Source organism: Asterias rubens, chromosome 2 (genome assembly GCF_902459465.1).
Source record: "Asterias rubens chromosome 2, eAstRub1.3, whole genome shotgun sequence".
Lineage (NCBI taxonomy): Eukaryota > Metazoa > Echinodermata > Asteroidea > Forcipulatida > Asteriidae > Asterias > Asterias rubens.
Genome location: NC_047063.1, coordinates 15,665,977 through 15,689,413, shown reverse-complemented (window position 1 = coordinate 15,689,413; position 23,437 = coordinate 15,665,977). Strand labels below are relative to the sequence as shown.

At 36.6% G+C, this 23,437-nt stretch overlaps 2 protein-coding genes across 5 annotated transcripts in view; one reads left to right on the top strand and one right to left on the bottom strand.

Moving 5' to 3' along the window:
- The window catches only part of LOC117303779 (hepatocyte growth factor receptor-like), a 30,579-nt gene extending 9,789 nt beyond the window's left edge, over positions 1 to 20,790 (bottom strand). For 2 of the 4 annotated variants that reach the window (XM_033788137.1, XM_033788160.1), the window contains exons 1-12: positions 20,712 to 20,790; positions 18,146 to 18,556; positions 15,975 to 16,876; positions 14,398 to 14,717; positions 13,515 to 13,703; positions 10,104 to 10,256; positions 9,143 to 9,319; positions 8,096 to 8,247; positions 4,692 to 4,830; positions 2,260 to 2,396; positions 1,418 to 1,582; positions 910 to 1,018 (exon numbers count right to left, since the gene is read on the bottom strand). In XM_033788137.1, the coding sequence (XP_033644028.1) occupies positions 910 to 1,018; positions 1,418 to 1,582; positions 2,260 to 2,396; positions 4,692 to 4,830; positions 8,096 to 8,247; positions 9,143 to 9,319; positions 10,104 to 10,256; positions 13,515 to 13,703; positions 14,398 to 14,717; positions 15,975 to 16,869 (2,436 nt within the window). In that variant the 5' untranslated portion in view covers positions 16,870 to 16,876; positions 18,146 to 18,556; positions 20,712 to 20,790. Of the gene's footprint in view, positions 1 to 909; positions 1,019 to 1,417; positions 1,583 to 2,259; positions 2,397 to 4,691; positions 4,831 to 8,095; positions 8,248 to 9,142; positions 9,320 to 10,103; positions 10,257 to 13,514; positions 13,704 to 14,397; positions 14,718 to 15,974; positions 16,877 to 18,145; positions 18,573 to 20,711 lie in introns of those variants that run through there. The other 2 variants (XM_033788153.1, XM_033788145.1) reach the window with 2 other exon arrangements.
- LOC117303806 (cyclin-D-binding Myb-like transcription factor 1) overlaps positions 20,590 to 23,437 on the top strand; it is a 30,156-nt gene continuing 27,308 nt past the window's right edge. The window contains exons 1-3 of the mRNA XM_033788171.1: positions 20,590 to 20,684; positions 22,277 to 22,389; positions 23,177 to 23,233. Of these exons, the coding sequence (XP_033644062.1) occupies positions 22,302 to 22,389; positions 23,177 to 23,233 (145 nt within the window). The 5' untranslated portion in view covers positions 20,590 to 20,684; positions 22,277 to 22,301. The remainder of the gene's footprint in view (positions 20,685 to 22,276; positions 22,390 to 23,176; positions 23,234 to 23,437) is intronic.

Genomic DNA, 23,437 nt, shown 5'->3' with positions numbered 1-23,437 from the left:
TTGCCTTTTTTTTTTAAAGCTATTGTTTATGTTTCACTGTGTTCTTTTTTTCTTTTATAGGCCTTTTTATTGTTTTGTGATTTTTAAATGGATATTGGTGCTTTTTGTCTACGCCCGTCTTGCCTCAATTCTTCCTTTTCTGGGTTTGGAGGAAATATGCCCTTTTGTTACTTTTATGCTCTCCTGGGCATTTATTTTTTGTTTTATTTATTTTTTGTTTTAATTCATTTTTAATGTTTGTACATGTACAGAAGGTCTACTTTGCCTGAAATATTGATAACTTATTATTAATCCTCATGCATGCAACCTATATGCAGCCACAGCCACATCCACCCATTACGACCACAGACCAAAGACCATAGACAGAGATCAGTTTTTGACTTTTCCTGAGGCAGGAAATCTGGAAGGGCAAGTGAAAAAAACCTTGTGGCATTTGACACTTGTACTGAAATGAGAGTTCTCTTTAAGTGTTTTGATACCTTTTGTAGATAAAAGTTTTGGCCATGACATGAATCCCCACTATTACTGTTAGTGAAGATGTAATTCATCTGTAATGATTCAGCTTCATTCGTCGTAAAGTTTGCGAGAAACACAGAGCAACAATTTCAGAAGAGTTTCTTGAATCTGTTGTACATGCTCAAATAAAACTTGTCTCAATGAGTCAAAAACTGTCTTGGTGAACTTTGTGAAACTGTGTTACTCACTTCTCCAAAGCTACAGCACTTCAGCAAGTAATATTTTAGGGGAAGCTTTCTACCACTATATTTTTAAACCCTGTACATTAAAAGAGTAAATCTGTGCACACACTGTGTTTTGTGTCGAGAAAAAAAAAATTGAGATAGGCATATGTTGAGCCTCATGGATGTGAAAATGCCAGAGGATGAGAAGAGGGTATAAGAGATGGCATACCACCATATAGACGTTGTCTTCTAGCTCTGTATCAGCTATTGTGACCCTCATCTGCACTACTCTGATGTACTGAAGATACATACCAAAGACTAAAATGGTTTGACCACCGCTACAAAGATAATCATAAAAGAAGTTTATGGAGTTATGAAACAAGAAAACAAATGCTGGCATATTAACTCTCTCAGTCTGGGCCGACAAAAAAATACATAGCGATACATTTATCTGTTGATCTATTAAAACAAGAGGCGAAACAGTAATAACAAATGGGCATTATGAGACTCTACTGGTGACCTGGGCAATTTATTAAAACTGTAACGCAGCAAAAGTTGAGTGGGGCACCAGTCCTAACATTGTAAACCTAATGTAATTTTAGCTGGTAACCTCTTTTTGATAAGCAATACTTTTTTGTGCTTAGCAAGTTTTTGTGCTTACATGCTTGACGAAAGTTGGCCCTGTGTTTTTCAAGAAAATGAGAGGTAAACCTGTCATCACACGATACCCAACTTACCTCACAATGGCTTTATTTCGGGAGATACGCTCCAGTCGAGGATCTTCCACGTAGGTGAAGGTTTGAGATTTGGATAAAAAGACGCTATCTATTTGGACTTCTACGTCTCCCAATCCAACTGATGCGGCTGCACCAGTGTTGCAGATCAACACGGTCATATTCACACTGTTGGAGAGAGAATTCAGTCCTTTAGTCAGTTTCCCTTGTGGTTTATAACTTGATATTTGAAATAAGAAACGTTTCATCCCCAAAAGGTGATCCCTTGGCTGCCGCTTCCCAGGTTGTATCGTAAACTTGGGTGTGATCCCTGGCTACATAACAGCTAACAGTTGTTTGGCCTCTGACTGGCACCACCGAACAAAGATATTGACAGAATAGGGAAACCGCATGTGTTGACCTCATTTTGAATCCTACTTTAAACCAGTTATTTGCATGGGTTTGGATTCCAGTGCCTGGCTAATGTTGTGGGTGTTCCTCCCACATCTAAAACTGAGACTTTTTCATCATATTCTCTTCTACATTTAGGCCCATTGGTTTGGCGGTGAGGGAACCTTGGTTTCACTACCGGAAAGGTACAACCAAAACATTCATCATACTGTTCTAATGCAGTACAATCATATCGGATCCATTTTTGATGGATCAAATCAATAATGTAACGTACATATCTAATGATAAAGTACTCAAAACACTTAATCAAACACATACATTTAAGACAGGTTTTTGAAATATTTTAATTATGGGACCAATTTGTGGCGCACCTTATAGGAGTCTACAAGATGTATACATTTTTTAGTTGTAATTTTTTTCCAAAGTAATAAAACAAAATCTGCTTTAAAGTGAACCTTTCAATCAGACAAGGCTGTCCTACGACCAAGACGGTGATGTTGTTACCAGCATTCAAACCATTGCCAGTGAGAATCAGCCTTGTTCCACCAGACACGCCACCAACTCCAGGATCCACAGATTCCAAGACAGGATCCTAAAACAAACAAAACACAAAGATTCACTCTCCAGTGAAAAAGAGTTATCTATTTTTGTGGAACAACTCATGGAACAGTTTACAAGTGTTTAGCTGTATGAAAAGCATCCCGCACTAATGATATTACTTTTGCTTAAAAAACCTGCATGTCAGACAAACATTCTACCATCTAGCTCACACACGCGACCACGACATGTGCCCACCATGCCGAACTTTACAGTCAGTCCACGCAAGTATACGTAAAGCTCGGACAAGTAAGCGTGCTTCTGAATTTTGACATATTGTCTCAGATCCGGGTACTTACATTTGTAGCTCCTATTTTAAACAGTGATATTTAGGTTAGGAATCAACAATTTATCCATTGTGACTCTTCCAGCAACCCCACACCGAGGGACTCTGAACCAGTTGGTTATGCTATTATGCCTTGTCTAATGCTAGGGTCAGGCAACAAAGCAGCATTAGGGGCATAACATGGGGCAATTGGCTGACAATAACTTAATTTTTGTGTTAATTTGGAAGTTATGGAAAACAAAAATAACTGATCGAATTAATAAAAAAAACATGTTACCACAATCTTCATGAACATGAAATTTTTCACATTAATTTCTTTAGTAAATTATTTTAGAACAACTACTCTTGTGTTCCCTTTAAGTGTTCTTATGGATGCAATTAGGTAAGTTACCTCCAAGTTGCCTGTAAAAATTAATCCCCTTTTAAATAATAATTTTACTTCATGTGCTACTCGAGTGTTTCCATTGCATGCACTGCAGTTGTCATCAGTTAAACCTACTTGGTGTGACAAGTCCTTGACATAAATTAAAAGACCAAGTGGGTTGTGTCACATGCACGGTACAAATTGGAGACGGCGGAGACCTTTAGATGAGCTTTTCCCATTTACTTGCACTCGGTGTATAACATTACACAGGTGAAACTATAATAAAAACGGCAACTTGCTGAATAAGCCGAACAGGAAAATGCTTACATAAGGGAAGTTTTTAATGTGAAGGTTAAAATAAAGATATTTATACATGAGGGAAATGAATGCTAGAAATAACAGTTTCAAACAGAATGAGGTTACTTACGGGAGAAGGCTACGGGAAATTACATGACTGAGAAGAACTAAAGTATACACGAACAGAACACAACGGAATCAGGAACAGAAATGAGCCTAAGGTGTATGCTGCAAGAATATATACCAAGCAGCCAACGCCCACTTCGTTGGTACCCGGGGCATACTAGACATTCCAAAGCAAATACAAAGTAAATACCAGAAATGCAGTGGTCGAAATAAATAAAGGGGAAGGCGGGCGGGACAATAATAGAAATACCTTAGGATAATATCATGAAGGAATAATGATAATACAATACAACAAATACACTTATCGACGGAGATAACAGGTTGTTTTAGCAACTTAGAAAAATAATAAATCAAAACTAAATTTGTTTTGATTTGGTTTTAGTTGTTTCTTTTGATATCATTTCCTTGTTTTCTCATGTTTTATCAAATTTTCTGTTCTGTTCTTGTTTTACTGTTTGTTGCAGTAAATGAGTTCAGTAGATTCGCATAAATACGTTGTACATGCTAAATTAATTTTTTGGGGGGGTTGAAATTGTTTAACCCATTTCTGAAAAACTACAGCACCTCAGCAAGTAAATATTTTAAGGGAAGCTCTCTACCATCAGTATGTTTAAACCGTGTAAGTTTAATGTTAATCTGTGGCATTTGTGTTTTGTGTCATACAATTAGTACCCAAACTCTTTTACAACAAAAATTTGTCCCATAATAAAAAGTTGATAATATACACATAATGAATGTTTATGAGTGCAATGGTGTGAATATGTTCATGAGTTGAAAGAGGGAATGTTCTATTCAACGAGGCGGAGCCGAGTTGAATAGAACATTCCAGCTTTCAACGAATGAACATATTCGCACCATTGCACGAATGAAAAACATTCATTATTTGTTTTATATAACATCCAAGTAGATCTTTGTCATTTTGATTGAAAGATACAACTTTCAAAACAAACAATTTCAACTGTAGAAGCCGAATGCTAGTAATTTTACTATGCCTTCTTGCACGCAGTGATGTTTTTACTCGGCTTTTTCGTTCCATCCGAAAAGTACCATTGCACGCTGCCAGCGGGCAATGGTACTTTTCGGATGGAACGAAAAAGCACGGTGAGTGACTCAGCGTGCAATGGTACTTTTATTTGCTATCACGTGACGGACAATCCTCCAATCAAATGGCAAGGATCTGCTTGGGTGTTATATAATAATAATTAGCTTATAATTACCACATATTCAAATATGAATGTTGGCTCCGATGAGATGGTTCCATTGACTGTGTACAGGATATTAGGGGTCAATACTTCAATCTTAGCTACAATAGGTCCAGAGGTTGGGACAGCGGAGGGAGACGTCTTACACACAATCCTGTTAAGTAAACCATAGGTGATTGAAAAGAATTAAACAGTTTTAGAAATAAGAAAAAATTACATTAAGTAGGATTTGAAACTTGGCATGGTGGGAGTATAGTTAGGCGAAGTTTGCCGTAGCACTGTATGAGTAGTGTTGGTTTTTAAAAGAACCGGTGGTTGACAACTTCACAAGTTATCCAGGAGTTATCATACGAACAGTTCTTTTCAGAACCAACATTACTTGAAAGAGATTTAAACATGGTGCTACTGCAAATCTCACTTGATAAATGACATTAGAAGCAGTTTCACAATAGCTACAAAGACCTTGAATTTCATTTTCCATAGACACATTCTCATAACGCAGACCTCATTTTGAAAGTACCTATTTTCTTGCCATCATCGAAAAACAAAGTCATATTTTCTTAATGACGATATCTGATGTAACTTGTAATTTCCTATGTTCTATTGCTAATGTGTTTTTTTTAGGATGGGATTTTTTTCATGAACCAAGTTCTCATAGTGAAATGCAAATAAAGGGGTTAATTTTTAACAATAAACATAAAATACAAGTAAGACGATATTACATGCATTAAAAAAAACATAAATTCAGGTCAGTCGAATGAAAAGGATGTTAGTGTCAGAAGGCATGGGATTCAGACATGAAAACATGTTGAATGTTATGTTAAACATAAATTAAAGGCAGTGGACACTAATGGTAATTACCGGTACTCAAAATATGTTTTTGCATAAAAACTTACTTGGTAACAAATAATGGGGAGATGTTGATAGTATAAAACATTGTGAGAAACTGCTCCCTCTGAAGTAATGTAGTTTTCGAGCAAGAAGTAATTTTCCACGAATTTGATTTCAAGACCTCAGCTTTAGAACTTGAGGTCTCGAAATCAAGCATAGAAAGCACACAACTTCGTGTGACAAGGGTGTTTTTTCTTTCATTATTATCTCACAGCTTCGATGACCAATTGAGCTCAAATTTTCACAGGTTTGTTTATTTATGCATATGTTGAGATACAGCAAGTGAGAAGACTGGTCTTTGACAATCACCAATAGTGTCCAGTGTCTTTAAGGTTAGTTTGTTAAAATCACAATGAAAGGAAAGAGTAAACAGCTGCAGGAAATCCAGTGTTATACTTGTTTGTTTTCACTGATGAAGACAGTCATAACAAAACACTTTTTGTGTTATGCTTGACGAAGAGAGACATAATAAAGCGCATTCAAGGAATGTTATTGGCCCAGTGACTAGGGCACTTAATGTAAAGCACATTGATATGGTTATTGTAAAATGCACTATTGACTCGATTCACCTGATATCATCATCAAAGTAATCTGAGACGCACCTTATTGGTGGGCAATGTCACTGTGCGTTATTCAGCGAAGTGCGCATTTTAGGCGACACAATGTTTACACGTAAAAACCTATGTGACCAACAAAATGGTGAACATGGCACAGTCGCTGCGTGTGAGGCGTGTACAAGGGGTCAATTGTTATTATTAAGAGTCAAACTATAGCACTGATGGTTTGCACTCAGCTAACCATTTACCATAGTTCAAAGCTGTGACGGTATTGGACTCCTCTCAGAATTTACCTCCTCACAATGCACGCCTATTATTTTCATCACTTTGAAAGTCAATTTATTGGGTTATATTTTTTATCCTAATAAGGGACAAGATAGGCGAGTGTGTGTGCACTATGGTGTGTTGTGCAAGGGATAAATTGAAGACAAGGGTTGCAAATGTTCAAAAACATGATTGATAGTTATTGAAGACAAACAAAATGTAATCTTTAAAAGCTTACTGATTATAAACTTCATAGCAGTTCTGATCTTCAGAGTTGAGAAAATACCATTTTAAGACCATACAATAAATTTTGGCTTATTTCAATTTCTGTAATTGAAATTTCCTTAATATGAACGTACATACCTCAACTCACATAATAGTAACAGTTAAATAAATGTCTCTTGTCCTACCAGTGTCGTTTATTAATTTGTTTTTGTTTGCATGCACTGCAGTTGGTTACCTCCAAGTTGCCAGTTAAGTCACACCTGACAAGACAGTTGTCTACTGGTTATGTAATAGTATGAGGGCTATGACGCACAAGGCAATTAGCAGGCTTCACACTAGTTTAGATTCACATACTTTCCTTTGAAACAGTGAGGCACTGTCGAAAAAAATTACTCCTGTGCTACACCAAAGTCTTGCTTTTAAATGCACCACAGTTGGTTGCCTATAAAAGTTGCCTCATGTGACAATTAATGACAATGTTAATGAAATAATTAATGAAATAAGAAAAACATGCCAGCCAGAGAAGAAAAAATCAACAGATAATACTAACAAAACCTTTAATCAAACATCACATTTGATATAAATTGAACAAAATGCTGGTTATGAGTGACTTATTTAAAAAAAAGAAAAAAAAAAAAAAAAGAAGTAAAGTCTTAACCTCGCAAGTTTAGTTGTGATGTTTTTAATTACATAACCTGAGTATACAACTTGTTGTCAGAATAGAGAATAACATTTTAAGTGCTGTTAAGATACAGATTAAAATACCAGTACCAATCCAACTAAGAAATACTTCCATCTGAAAGTCAAGAGAAATTGCAAATGTAGAACCAATATATATTCCCATAGTTTCTCCAATCGTCGCAATTGAAATAATTTGAACTAACAAAATAATCCCCGAGAGAGCATTTTGGTTTTGTGCTCGTTCATTAAAGTGTGGCCAAGGACTTTGAACAAATTTTGACTTGTTTTTCATGAGGTGTGTTTAAAAAAATATATATATTTATAGGCAAAATTATAACGAAAGATACAATTAAAGTCAAATGTGAAAGTTTCAGCTGTATACAGTGTCATCTTGCTGAGAAAACGGCAAGAAACTGTCATGTTTTACATCAAAACATTAATCCATGTTTAGTTACATGTAGGGGACAACTGGTACCACCCACTTCACTGGCTGCAGCATTCGTGAACGTGAAACCTAGACAATCTGAGAATTGTTTCTCAGATTCGAGTGAAAAACTTATTAAAACCATATTACTTCATTGTCAAAGGGACTCCTTTCCCAAAATAATTCATTAGCAAGTAAGTTGTTAAGGTCAGTAATTTACCAATCTATGACATGTACCTTCAATAATCGTAAATGTTGATAAATGTTCACTGATCTCATAAATCATGATTTAGCGGTGCATTATGGCAGTGTATTGATAGTTATGAGATATGAGAGTTAGAGAAGCTAATGTTAGGAATCCCACACAACTCCATTACCTATAAATCTCACTCCGCTCTGGTATGACGTTGCACGGTTTGCCTGCCACCGTCACCTCATGCGTATTGGCTGTTTCTACATTTTGTCCCAGATTGTCCCCGGTTATGGTCACCTGCGTGCCTCCCTTCAGAGGCCCTGCTAAGGGGGTCACCTGCAAGCAGCAATTATCTCAGTCATAATCACACACTCATTAGTAACGGGGTGGTAACTATTAAAGGCGTGTCAAGTCACTGCAATAAAAAACCTCAAACCAGCATTTACACAGAACTTGAATTAGGTAGTGCACAAACTCCTATCCCAATAAACCGATTCAGATGTAAAAAACAAACAAAAAGCTGGTAAACAGATAAACTAGAATTGCATACTAACAGCCAATAAAACATTATTTTAGCTGTTGCAAACTGCTTATAATAATAATAATAATAATAAATATAAACCAAAGATTTGTGGGTGTAAATGGAAAAACACCAGTTTCAACCATAGCAGAATCTTTCTTAAAGGCTCAAAGAGAAAGACTTTGCTAGGGTCAAAATGTCAGTGCATTTACTTTTTTTCTCACTGTTAAAATGTTGTGGTGTATTTGCACACTCTCAATGGATTTGCAATGTTGCCTGATGTATGACTCATTTAGTAGATTAAACACTGGTAAGGAAGTCAGCTGTTGCCCTGCCAACAGTAAGATGCAGTTTTGAAATCTTAATTCTGCATTGGGTCATTCTCTCAGTGGATAGATATTACATTATGCACAGGATTCCAATGACCCATGCAGTTGATAATTACTGCACACCTTAGACCTGAGGAAATCAAAGCTTTAAGAAATCAAAAATTTTAATCTTTAATAATCCCTACTTTGATATTGCTAAACTAAGATGAGATGCAACCACTCATCAAAAATAACAATAACAACATCAACAATCCAAGTAAAAAAAAACACAAGGAAACTGTTAAAAATATATAAATAAATAAAATAAAAAAACTTACAACCAACTATGACCAAGTAACAAAACATTTCTTCAAAGGATCAAGAAAAGATTTGAGAGTCTTACTCCATATATGGCAGGTGGACAGCTATCTTGTTGCCATGTCGATGTACCGCCTTGCTCCGTGCACTCCTGTTGAGTTGAACAAAAACCACACCATCCACAGTTCTTGGGGTCATGTGTCAGAGCACATGCTGAGCAGTCCACGTAGTGCTCGCAAGAACTAATGGCTATCTTGAATACCTAGTTTAGAGGATATCAGTCAGTGGGAAATTAACATCGATTCAGCTCAAACTTATTAAAGGTACACATTGCCTTAAAATCTCAAAAAAAAAATTGCGGTTTGAAGTTACTCCTTATCCCTTACAGAATCGACTAAGAAGACCTACAGTGTGTTGTTATTAGTGAGTAGTGATTAATGAAACATAAACTTGACTCTTCGAATACAACCAGCGGAACATATTCTAGGTACGCCATTTTGTGGAGATAACAATTTCATTCCACAAAAAGGCAGACTATGTTTTACTTACAAAAAGCCCTATTCTATAGGCAAAATTCATAAAGAGTTCTATATGTTTTAAATAGGATTTCTTTAGGATTCTTACAGATTTGTTGTCACTTCCTTTGTTTCTTAAAAGATTCCTATAAGAGTCTTATAAGTTTTTTAATGAAACGGTACCAACTCCACACAATTTCAAAGGATATTTTTGTGAATAATTGTATTCTACTTTGAAAATACTTATCTTTAAGATGAATCTTAAAGCTTTAACAAATCAAGCCCAAGACTTCTAACATCTTTATAACTTCCTTGCTTTCCATGTCCCTTGTTGTTTACTTTTAGCTGTGTTCATCTATCAAATTTTGATACTTTTGATATTATTTTGGTAAAAATTAGTGAAAAGGGGAGGCTCTATATTGAAGTTTGTTCCCCCAAAAGCTTGCTTTGTTTTTACTTCATCGAGTCTTAGAATAATACACAGGTGATTGACGTTTAAATTTTAAGCAAAAAACTTTCTTTCCATCCTACCTCGTGTGATGTCATAGCATATACATGTTTCTTGTCGGCATCAAACACCATGTCTGAAAGTACAGGACCGTTAGACAGGTCCAAGTCCTTGTAGGGTTTTCTGGCCCACACATTGGCCTCATCTCCCTGGTTATCCGAGGACTGCAGTAAAAACTTAACAACAAACAGAAACCACATCACTTGAGTGGGAGAAATAAAACAACTTATGTGATCATTTGGAGAGTAACTTGATATATCAATAACTACTGTGAAATATTGCTTTTATTGGTAAGAAACAAAAATTGGAAGATTGCAGATTTACATAAAACTTACACGATGATAGTAGAAAACATCCCTTGAAATATTTCTGTCTGAAATGTCATATTTGATGAGAAATAAATAATCTAATTTCGCGTTAGGAGTTTATCACTCAGTGAGCGTTTTCTTAATTTTTTAAGGCATCGATTCAATGCAAATTTGTAATCGGTTTAACACTATTACGATCTATCTTGAACTTCTACAGGTTTGTCTGTTTATGTATATGATGGATTACATAAAGTGCTTACACTGCCAGCAACTGTTTTGTCAGCAAAAACCAATTCTGTAATGTTCCTTTCAGTGGCTCGTAGCCAAAGTGATCAGTGTCCCAACTCTCTTTTGAAGGGTGTTTAGATTATAACAAACACTATTTGTTTTATGAGAAAAACATGTGGATGTATAATAGATTTGAAACTTGCTTCAGGAAGAGAGGGTAATAGTTTTGTTTCACCATATTGTTGGGATTCAAACCCATGACCCCTGCATTCTAGGGAGTATATTGCTCTCAAGGCATGATAGGTCGTGCGTTTGAATCCCACTTGTGTAGAATGCCTAGTTTATCTTCCCGCAGTACTCGGGAAAGCACAAAGTACACAGAGCTTATCATACATCGATACTATCAAAGTCTTATATAGCGCACATATATCTACCAACAAGGTACTCAAGGCGCTTATAGTTTATACATTTATACGGGAATATAGGTTATTGAAGTTACGAATTCTTAGACCCAACCATGCAACAAGGGTTTACAAGGTGCTACGGCACATTTAGCAGCCAAAGCCAGGAACATCGGGGCGAACCCCTTCTCTTTTCCATAAGTGCACTGGTTTCTTTTACATGCGTTACACACCACAATGTGTAGTAAAGCCAAATTATTATACATAGTTAATCAGCATGTTTCAAACATCAGTGGGCAGTTATGGAAACAAAATCCTCTCCATTTATAAAAGGAAACTGTTATAAAAAACAAGCCAATTTCTTACTCATTGGAAACTTATTGACTAATCCATATGCGTGATCCTATGGTCTGTTTCTGTTTAGTTGCAAAAATATTTATGTCGTGCTGTTAGTCAGGGAAATTCCGTAAATCGTTAGGGAAATTCTGTAAATCGTTGAGGAAGACACTTAAATTGCATACAAAGTCAAAAGAGACAACAGATTTCCCAGGTCTTTAGCATGTACAAAACCTTGCGCTGCCAGAATACAAAAGTTACAAAATCAAATTTACAGCTAGAGGTTCACGTAACTCAAACAGATCTAAACAACCTATTTTGACACAGGAACAGAGGTTGTTAAGACTGCTAAGAATCAAATTCAATTTTGAATGTCCACAAAATGGAAATCTGCTTTGTCGAGCATGCTCATAACATTAAAGGTTTGGTAATTACACGTTTGGTAATTACTCAAAACAAATATTAACTTAAAAACTGACTTAGTAACGAGCATTGGAGAGCTGTTGATAGTATAAAACATTGTGGGAAATGACTCCCCCTGAAGTAACGTAGTTTTTGAGAAAGAGGTAATTTGTCACAAAAATAATAAAAGCCTTCTGGCTAGTCTTTTATTCCTATCTGAAAGCACACAAATTCGTCCAACAAGGGTGTTTTTCTTTCATCATTTTCTCGCAACTTTGATGACCAATTGAGCCCAAATTTTCACAGGCTTGTTATTTTATGCTTATGATGGGATACACCAAGTGAGAACACTGGTCTTTGACAATTAACAAACGTGTACAGTGCCTTTAAAAACATATACAAATTATAGATTTACAAATGATGCTGATAGAATTACAAACGTGGAATCCACTTGATCGGTGAGGCACATACAATTTCTGGCATTCTTGATTGAACTTTTTGTTCCGGTGCCTGTATCATTGACATATTTTTATCAGGAAGTCAAACAAGGACATAGGTACACAATTACTCAGAATAAGACACCTTTTATTACCTCTATCAAACAGCATGTGACTGGAAGAACAGGAAACTGCCTGTTAAAGGCAGTGTACACTATTGGTACATGTAATTGTTAAAGACCAGTCTTTCTCACTTGGTGTATCTCAACATATGCATGAAATAGCAAACCTTTAAAAACTTGAGCTCAATTGGTCGTCGAAGTTGCGAGATAACTATAACAGAAAAAAACACCCTTTCAGATGTTTGATTTCAAGACCTCAAGTTCTAAATCTGAGGTCTCAAAATCAAATTCGTGGAAAATTATTTCTTTCTCGAAAACTACGTCACTTCAGAGGGAGCCGTTTCTCACAATGTTTTATACTATCAACCTCTCTCCATTACTCGTTACCAAGTTGAGGTTTTAGGCAGATAATTATTTTGAGTAATTACCAAGTATGTCCAGCCGTCGATTTCACAAAGAGTTAGGATTCGTCTTATCTCGAGTTAGGACGAGTAACTCTTTCTAACTTAGGATTAATCTTAAGGTCTGCATGCTACAGTGCAGGGTTGGGACTCGTCCTAAGTCCGAAGATTAGTCTTAAGTTAGGAAGAGTTTTGTGAAATCAACGGCTGTGCCTTTAAAGTTTTACACCTAATTCAAACCAAGATTCTAGTCAGATATTTTGTCTTGGGATTGTGTTGACAAAAACACAAAGGCCCAGTTTCATAAGCCTCTGTTGTAAGCTCAAAAACAAGCACAAAAAAACCTTTCTTAGCAGGAACAGGTTACTTGCCAACATTCCATCAAGTTTTTACTTTTTTTTATGGCTTCAGCAAAAGAAACTTTCCAAGCAGTATTTTTAAAAAGGTAAATATGATTATCAACCCTTTTAGGGACCATTTATTTTTATTATCATAACCATAGCCCAGACATTGCTATCGTTGTAATATATATTTACACAGTTTTCCCACTTGTAATGCCTGGAAAACAACCTTTTTAAAAACCCAGAAATGTAGACAAAACTAAGTGCTATTAAAATCTAAAATAACCTCCCTTTATGTTGCGACTATCTTGGATGATTTTACCTACCGTCGTTACCTGAACATATTGAGTTAATCGACCTAATGTGACCATCTTGAGTGCTACTACCATCATAATGTGACCATCTTCAGTGATTTGACCCACCTTCATAATGTGACCATTTTGAGTGAGTTGTCCTACCTTCATAATGTGACCATCTTGAGTGCCGATGATAGCTACAGTGTCACCTCCCATTAAAACCACAGAAACTGCTGTAAACAACCGACCGGCACCGCCGTTCCGTAACTGGTCCCTTCCTAAAATCGTTTTCCTTGCCTCTATTGGTTGCAAGTCTCCTGTCCCACAGAAGTCTGGGCTCACTACCCGATACTGTTGAAATTAAAATCATGGAATAAAATAAATTTTTATTCATGGTCCTTACAGTAGTAAAAGCTTATAAGTATTGTACTCATTCCAGCACCTGATCTTCTCGATATTCAGTCAAGAAAAAAGTACACGTGATAGAAATTAAAATGGCCGAGCCTTGAACTTCGCTCTTGAAGGGGGCCCTGGGTCCTATCAGGAGACTGTACATTTTTATTGGAACTTTGCAGACGGCACAACAGCAAAAGCAGTATAGGGCACCCAGCAATAGATCGATCCATTAGGCTCCGCCCCATTGCATATTGACCAATCACAAAGCAACGAAGGTCCGACAAATAAGGTCCGACATGCGTGCGCGTATGCTTGGCGCGTGCAGCAGATTATGCAGAAAGGCATGAGAGGCTCACGTGTTCTTGCTCACACGTGCGTCGTGGGCGGAGCCTAATGGATCGGTCTATAGCTGTGAGTGCATTGAGTTATTTCGAGGCATGTTAAGAGCTTTAATATACTTTTTGTTTGTATCAGGGTACACAGTCTTGTTTGTTTTTTTCTTTTGTAGCCTAACCAATTGAAAAATCAACTAAAATCCCAAAGTGCATTTTCCCCACAAGTATATTGTTAAAAACTTCCCTATACATTTCCCTATCTCCTTCAATGCAAAGCAAACATTGGCATATAAACAAGAAATTGTGATTCTCACAGGTGTAGAGCTACAGTCACGATCACTTGAGAAAAATTTCAGTCCTTGCGTGCCATCACCGTTGAAGCATTCCTGTAGTCCTTTCTGAATTCTTTTGTTAATGTAACTCATTTGGTACAAACAGAGAGCCGAGTCTCGCCCAGGTTGGTCTGAGTCCTCTGAGACACTCGTTGAGAAGACACCAAAGAGCACCTCCTCACCAGAATCAAACCCTTGTAGGTTGGCACCAAGCGTTCCAACGTAGGCTGCGTTGAGAATGTTATACACTTTGTTGCCTGAATCACGACAGATAAGTGCTGCTTCGGTGTACGAGAAAAAGTCTGCAGTTGAGAGGAATATAAGGAAACAATGTAGTTATTAATTCCCCATTTAGTTTGGCATTGAGGGGAGTGGATTAAGCCTTTGATGATACAAACACGGAATTTGGCACACGGTCAGACTATGTTATACAGACCTGTCAGTTTTGTTTTTGAAAGGATAAGGGCACCAAGGCATTTTCTCCTTGGTAAAGGGCACCCTATGAGAAAATTGTAAGTTTCTACTTTCTACTGATGAGCATTTGAAGGGCACAGAGGCAATGACTGGGGGCATGGAGGCAATTGCCTTTGTTGCATCTGTATAGTGTCATGCCTGGCTTAAGACAGATATTTGGTCATAGTTAATTTGTCTTTTGAAAAAATATAAAGGTTCAATGACAAGCAATTGCAGCCATTTGAAAAATTTATTGTTTTTCTGCCTACATTTTTAAATTTTAATTCAAACCTTTAATGGCCCTATATAGCCAAATATTGTTCTCATGACATATTCCAACTATGTGCCAAAGTCCATGCTTTATATAACCAAAGACTCACTTCCCCTAATAGCTGATGAATACAGTAATACAAAATGTAATTTTGACATTAATTTGATCACGATTTCATTGAAAATAACATGACAAGTACATATGATCTGCAAGTAATGGCATGTCATATGGCCGAGCCAAGCGGTTTGAGCACCACACTCAAGCCCTGCAGTGTTTCTGACCAGCAGGGTGTGGGTTTGAGTCCCAGTCCTAAGGCGTGTGTCCTCGAGCATGATACTCTACCATAATTGTTTTGTCCTTCTTATAGGACATTAAGCAGTAGGTTCGGCTCACTAAGATTGGTAGTGCATGTAAAAGAACCGTCAACCCAGAAAATATATAAAGGAAGAGTACAGGGTCAACCCTTGTGTTTGTACTACAGGAAGTCCAGACTCTATGGCTCTGTTTTAATTGCACAATATGCCCTTTCCAGATATTCTTGAGGAACTTGGATCAATCGGGTTTTGTAAATAATATTTTTAAAAGAAATATTTAAGCATGCCTGGAATTAAATGTAGCAATAAAAGCCATGACCTCTGTAGACCCTGGTGTCGCTTTAAGAGTTTCCAATTGACAATTGAAGTGCAAAGATGAAATTCCAGGCCTGATTTGGTGACAGTTAGGCACATCTACAGGAATGTCATACTCATTCAGTCAATGAAAATTTCTGTTAGTACTTCATCATATTACAAAGTATAAATTTCCCTTTTATCTGTGAGTTAAAAAAAACACCTACTTTTGTCTCTGTTGCATATTCGTACAATCCGTGACTGATAATTGTCCAGGTCCACATCCTCCCGCTGCACTGTGGTAAAGTAGTTAAAATCTCCAGAATTAAAGCCATAAATGTACTTGATTTTATAATCATGTTTTTGAGCTTCAATCACATTGATGAAGGAGTTCCGATAGTAACTGTCTTCTTGGCTTGCAAAAGAAAATTGCCACTCCCCTGAGCTTGTCATCTTCAGTTTCTTGGCCGTGGCAGCATGTTGACTCACATTTTGATACCGAGGGTCGCTGTTGAATGTAGCACCAATATACAGGACATGTTCAATTGCCCCACCATTGCCATCTTGGTATTGGGCAAAGTAGCTTACCACCGATTCTCCAAGAGCTAAGCTGTCCTGTTGGTTGGGGATCTCCCCACCATGGACATAAGGGGGCCATCCGACAATCCTTGTAAAGTTACTCACATCGTGCAGGGCACATGTCCCATAGAAATCACTGCCGCATGCTATGAGCAAGTTCCGACTGTAATCAACTTGCAAGACCCTATTGAGGTTATCTCCTACTGGGCATCTGTTCAACTCGACTGTAGGACAGAATTCAATGATTCCCTCTTGTCTTGTGTCGACTTCAGACAGTTTATCCAAATCAGACGAGAAGTGGTAGAGCTTGTTTGTTCCACCTACGTAGATCTCACCCGTGTCTCTATGAACAAAAAGATGTTGCAGAGCAACATTTGGAGAGCTGAAATGGGTCAAGGTCTCGACAAGTCTCTGATTCAGGCATGAGGCAGGCAGGAGAAGTCCATGAAGTACAACGATGACTAAAAACAAAACGACTTCTTTTCTTTGTAGGTCAGACCATCTGCATCTCTTTGGTGAATTTACGTTTGGTTGAACTGCCATAATTGATCTGTGTATCAAACAAAACCAAACACAAAAGATAAAAAAATTGTTTAAATCTTTCTAGGGGAGAAATCCTAAAATAAATTAAAACCCAACAAGATGTACAATACAATAATAATAGAAAACAATTGTATGGAGGAAGCCCACACTGCCGCTACTATTCGGCTGACTGTCTCGTCCTTGGGCTTTTTTATACAAGTTTCTAGGTACTTTACTTTTAAAGGCAGTGGACACTATTGGTAAATACTCAAAATAATTATCATCATAAAACCTTAATTGGTGATGAGTAATGGAGAGAGGTTGATGGTATAAAACATTGTGAGAAACGGCTCCCTCTGAAGTGACATAGTTTTCGAGAAAGAAGTAATTTTCCACGAATTTGATTTTGAGACCTCAAGTTTAGAACTTGAGGTCTCGAAATCAAGCATCCGAACGCACACAACTATGTGTGACAATGGTGTTTTTTATTTCATTACTATCTCGCAACTTTGACGATCCAATTGAGCTCAAATTTTCACTGGTTTGTTATTTTATGCATATGTTGAGATACACCAAGTGTGAAGACTAGTCTTTGACAATTTCCAATAGTGTCCACTGTCTTTAAAGCAGCATCCATACTGTTCTTTCTAAAATAACAAATGATTAAAGTAAATTTCAATACTGTTAAAAATGACTTCAATAATGGGTTAACTAACTTTGTAATAGCGTTCTTAATAATGTCATATCATTTCACTTGTGTGAGTATAAAAATATGCTCCCTGAATTTAATTCAATTTACTTGAATTGCCAAATAATTATTTATACATTGTAATTCTTTAAAAAGCCCATTTCTAAAAAAAAAAAAAAAAAAAACACTGTCCAACTACATGGTTTCTACCTTTTTCAATAATCAACACTCATGATATAGGCCCTTATATATGGCCTCTATTTTGACAAAAGTGTGACAGGTTATGGAGGATAAACTTCCAAATCATTTTGCTGATTTTCTTACTGCCCCAAAAATAACAAATCATCACAAATTTTAACAATTAGGGAAAATGTCACACCAGGAATAAGAAGAAATTGTGTAGGATAAAACCCTAATGAGATGTAAATAAAACGCTTGTTTGGCACTGAAAAAAAGAACTTTGCAATCAATATTCTGTCAATATTGTCAAGTTAGGGAATGTATCGCCAAAGGTACACTACAATTGACTGCACAATAAATCAGACTGACTATCTAGTAAGACCATTGAGGTAGAAATTATAGATTTCATTCCTCCATGGTTAGACTTACCTGCATTCTATAAGTTTAGTATTGTAAATCAATCTCTATACTCCTCAGAGGTCCTAAACCACCTCCATGGTTACTGTTTCTCTTGTGGTTCACAGGAGAAAAGGGCATTACCAATCTCGGACCTATGAGACCAGGAAATAAAAAGAAAAAGACTCAAGCGTATACCAGTAATCACTGACTGAAGATGGTGATCATCTGGTGGTGCTGATCGCTCAGGAAACAACAGCTGCGTTATCATCTACTCTCTGGTTTTGGCTATAGGTACATGTACAACCCTGAGGTGCACTGTGGCTGACGTCCTGGACTGTTTCCTGTTTATAGAGACTCCAAAGCTCAACAACGCCAAGTATTTCTTTGGCTGTACCATGCAGGCAAGCAAACAGGAAGCCAATGTGTCATCAAGATTGGTATCTGTGCAGAGGAGGAGGAAACTGTAAACAGTATTTATTTAGAATAGAAAGTGTTCCTCCCTATTTGGAGGATAGAAATGAGTTTCGTGTGGGGTGAACGAGTGAAAGTAAAGTCATTAATCAAGTGTAACTTCAGGTCAGACTGTAAACAATAAGATCACGAATGTTGAAACACCTCAAATTACCTTCCTACATGACGCTTAAAAGAATGATGTTTTGTTTATCTCCACTGACTACAGAATAATGTGGGTCAACAGGACAATCGCTTCCTGGCATTAAAAGTAATTTTCATATAATTATATCAAGTTTCAAAGTAAACGATTTATTATACAGGATGTTGCACCCATGCACAACTTGTTGGAACATTATAAATGACTTTCTTAAACCTTCCTCTATGCTTTAACATCGGTCTTATTCAACAATATGCAATATTTGTTCAGAGCATGAAGCTTCCTTTATGTTCGGCAAGTGATCAACTTTGAAAACTTACATGTAGCATTTTAGACAAGGTTAAAGCATGGACACTGTAATAAGAAAAGGGGGTGGGGCTGTTATATTGAATGGCAACAAAAAAACAATAATATAAACAATTTGTTTAGTCTCATTAGAGTAAAGGTTTTGTAAAATTTGAACAATGTCAAAACTTAAGCATGACAAGGGAGTCATGCTTAACAGCCCCCAAAATGGGACTATTGACGCATAGGCATTTTGTTCTTTAAAAATAACTAAATTTTAGCTATAGGCCTATAAAATGATGATGACATTTTATAAACAGGCCTACTATAATTATACACACCGTTACATGACCTTGATCATGATTCCTGGCTTGATTTTATTTGTAACTTTTACTTTTTTGTTTGTTTCCTAGTCAGAAGACCAAATATGAAAGGCCGACACCTTGCCTTGAATCTGTCGCATTGGTCCATTGTAAAGCGTTTTAAACCGTTATTCATAAATACCTCAGACAATTTCGCTATTCCTATTGGTGGAGAGCGCGACACGTGGGTGTGTATAAACCTTTGTTTATGACCGGTAAAAAGTGTTAATTCATGGGCGTGACACGCGACCTTGCACCTGTTCTTATAAGACAGTTTCTTATAAGAGAGCAACGGCTGAAACAGTTGTGCCACATCACGCGATACGGGCGACGCGCCAAGCATTCCCTTATAAGTAGTTGTTTAACCGAGGGCGGCAGAGGGCTTTACCATTTCATAGCTGGAGGGTTGTTGTGTTGAAAGAAATAATTTAGCAATTATGATTTTTGCACTTATTTAACTTTTTGACAAAAAAGTGATGTTTTTGATCGAAAAGGTATTTATGAATGGGATCAAAGTGTGTTGAATCAGTTTTCAACTCGTGGTCTAAACCCGCTGAGGCCCGGTTCTTTATAATTTACCTCGACTTCGTTTCGGTAAAATTATCAAGCACCAGGCCTCGTTTGGATTAAACCACTCGTTGAAAACCTCTTTACCACAAATGGATTCCATTGATGACCTACTAACTCGGTCTGCCATTTTATGGAGTAAAGCTCGACTCCACAAAATTGCATGCTGTGTTACTGTTAGTTCACTAGGAAAGGAAAATATATGCATTTTATAACGCTTTTCATGGTCTCAACTGATCCAAGATAATGTGGATTTTGTGTCCCTTTTTATTTAACTATAAAAATTTCAAGTTCAACCATATGGAGGTAGAAATTTCTACCTCCATGGTTCAACACTGAGACTTATTTAATTGAACCACGACTTTATAAATTATATTGAACTTTTAGTTGGGTTCCTTTAGTTGGACCATGGTGGACCTCCTTTTTATTATATCAACTCCATTCCATAATTGGACTAAATTTACTACAACTTCATTGAAAAATATCTTCGTGAAATGAAGGGGAGGACCGACTAGGTTTAGTTTAGGGATTCTACCTGACCTCACTTTATTTACTGGTACCCCGTGATCTACACTTAGCGCACGTAAAATGTGCGCGTGTAAACGATACATACAACGGGGAACCATTGAACAGTGTAGTAATTTCCAACGTAAAAAATAATTTTTGCTACGGTCCACAGTAATTTCAGCATTTTCTAGATTTAAAAGAAACCAAACAAAGTTAAACTTTCAGAAGGTTATTCTTGGTAAGTATAATGTAATCTCTGTTGTACCTCCAGCTATGATAATTATGTTTAGATGTGTCTTTTGGTGACAATTCTCCCCAATCTAAGCAGCTACGCTCCGTTCATGGGGGCAGCCATTTTGTACATCCTGGTTCTTTTTCATCCTGGCATTTTCCGTAATTTCTTGAAAGGCTACAAAACTTTTCATCCAATAATCAAAACTGTAAACAGACATGAGGTCAAAAGTAGGCAAAAGTAGGTTGAAGTGGTTTCGACAGGAATGGCCGAGGAAGGTTTCTCTGGTTTAAAGTAATGTATGTCACTATCTTGTACCGTTTTTAATGCGCGAAGTTTTTTCGGCGATAGAGAATAAATGTATTTTTTTGACGGAAGTCGACAACTCAATCATGTCAATGACAATAGCTTAATTTAAGTCATGCAGCGCTTCTTTTCAGCAAGACATATCGCCCTTAAAACAATACATCAGTCCATGGAGGTAGAAGCGCTCCATGATCAGTCCATGGTCACACCAGATTTAGTCACCAGGCATTCAACATTTCATTGTTTTCAGCTCATCAGCTAGTTTTGGTTTTCGTTTACACTGTAAATTACAGTGCCACAAATGAACAAGCTCATGTGATTATTCTTATTTTAAAATGTTGTTTTGGCAAAAATTCTGATAACTTTTCAAAAAGAACCAACATTTAAGAAAGTGATGTTTGAAGCTTTGCATGGACTGGTGTGAATAATAAGAAGGAACTACAAAATATAAAATAATAGTAAACTTAAGGTTACAACCATATTACATTAGATCTCTTTTGGCTCTGAAAAGAGCTGGTTTGGTCTCATTGTTTCAAAAAGCCTGATGACGAGCGGAGTACTGTTCGAAACATTGAGACCAAACCATCTCTTTTCAGAGCCAAAGAGATTTATTACATGGTTGTACCCGCAAGTTTACTAATATTTATTGTTTATTCTTAAAAGTTAAAAAGTTCAAAATACTATAAAATATAGTAGTGTTAAGCGTTTTATAGACTTTCTTAGACATTGTGCAGGTTCAAGTTCTTCAACAAAAAATTTCAAATATTTAAAAAACAAAATCAGAAAAAGCAGCTAAAATTTGACAGAATAGAACAAAATTTTTGACAGAGCTGAAATTGGTATTCCATCTTTTTCAACAATAAAGGTTGAAGGATTTTCCCCAGAATAATGGTGGTTTTGTTTTGATGATATTAAGGGTATGAAAGTTGATTGATTGGTTGCACCAGCATAGAACTTTGGCCCTGCGAGGTAAATTTTCATATAAAAAAAAGGTAGGCCTAGCCACATCACCATTGATGGAACACTGGCAGCTCACAATGTTTTGTACATAAAGACATGAAAAACAGACATTTTAAACTGTTTATGTTGTCTTTCTCAACAATTTACTTCATTTCCAGGCTATAAATCATTGAGAAAGTAAAATAAGTAGTGTTTTGTGTCTTGTCTTTGTGTACAAAACCTTTCGCTGCCAGCATCCTGGCAATGGCAGTGTATAGCCCACAATACTTGCAGCTACAAAGTTCTGTTTAGTGGCATTTAATTTCTTATTTGTAACTGATGAATTTCCTCAGATTAACGGAGAGAATTCGCTGAATAATGGATCAGGATAACAGTTCTGAGACAGAGAGTGAGATTTCCCCAGCGTGCTTAGTCCTACCTGTCAACCCGCTGCCATCATCATCAGGTTTGTTCTCTGGATTTTTTGTGGCTAAAATATGCACAGTCTGCTAAAGGGGTTGATGTTGTTTGAATTTGACAACAAACACTATGCTAAGAAGAAACTGTTCTTCTATTCAGTGTTTTTTAACTTACTCAAAACCTTCCTCTTTTCTATTTCTGGTTAGCTTCCACTTTAGGTTCTAGGTTCGCTGTGAAGTGTTTTGATCTTGTTAAAGGCGCTATATAAATACTCATTATTATTATTAGTATTGGAAGTTGTAACATCTTCAGAACAAATCATTTATAATATTAAATCAAACTACAATTCTAAATTTTTGTTATTTTGTGAGTGCGTGATTTGAAGAAGTTTGGCATAATATAACAAGTATAATAATGTAAAATCGTTTTGTTAGCACGTATCGCAGTGAGGTCCTTATGCCCTTTTTAAATGAATATCGCAGCGACCAATTGAATTGTAAATAGTTGTAATAGTTCAATGATGACAACTGCCTTTATGGCAAACTCCAAAGGGCCATGGATTTGTCATACTTCATAAAACTCACACGGGCTGAAATTTTATAACCCAAAGAGTACAATGCCTTAGTCAAGGCCTTAATGCCCTATCAAAAGGTCCCCATCTGACTTTGAGATCTTCAAATGGAAGTGCTCTTTGAAAAATTAAAATTGCTGTGCTCGTTAAAAAAGTTACGAATTTTCTGATCAGTGTAATGTGTACTCTGTCATGATATGAAATCGTTAAAAGGAACATTTTAAAAAGTTATTTTGTTTTATCTTTTGTTTTTCTATTTTAGGTAAGACATCAAAACGCGAAACTGGAAATAATAGGAAACAACTAAATGATTTGTCTGGTAAGCAAACATTGTTACGTAACCCTTCACTTTTGAAAGTCTTCCGTTAAAAAAACTTTGCTAAGCTTTGTTACTGTTACCCTTTCCTTTTTAAATATATTATAGAAACACTATTGGTATAGAGACACTATTGGTAATTGTCAAAAGACCAGTCTTCTCACTTGGTGTATCTCAACATATGCATAAAATAACAAACCTGTGAAA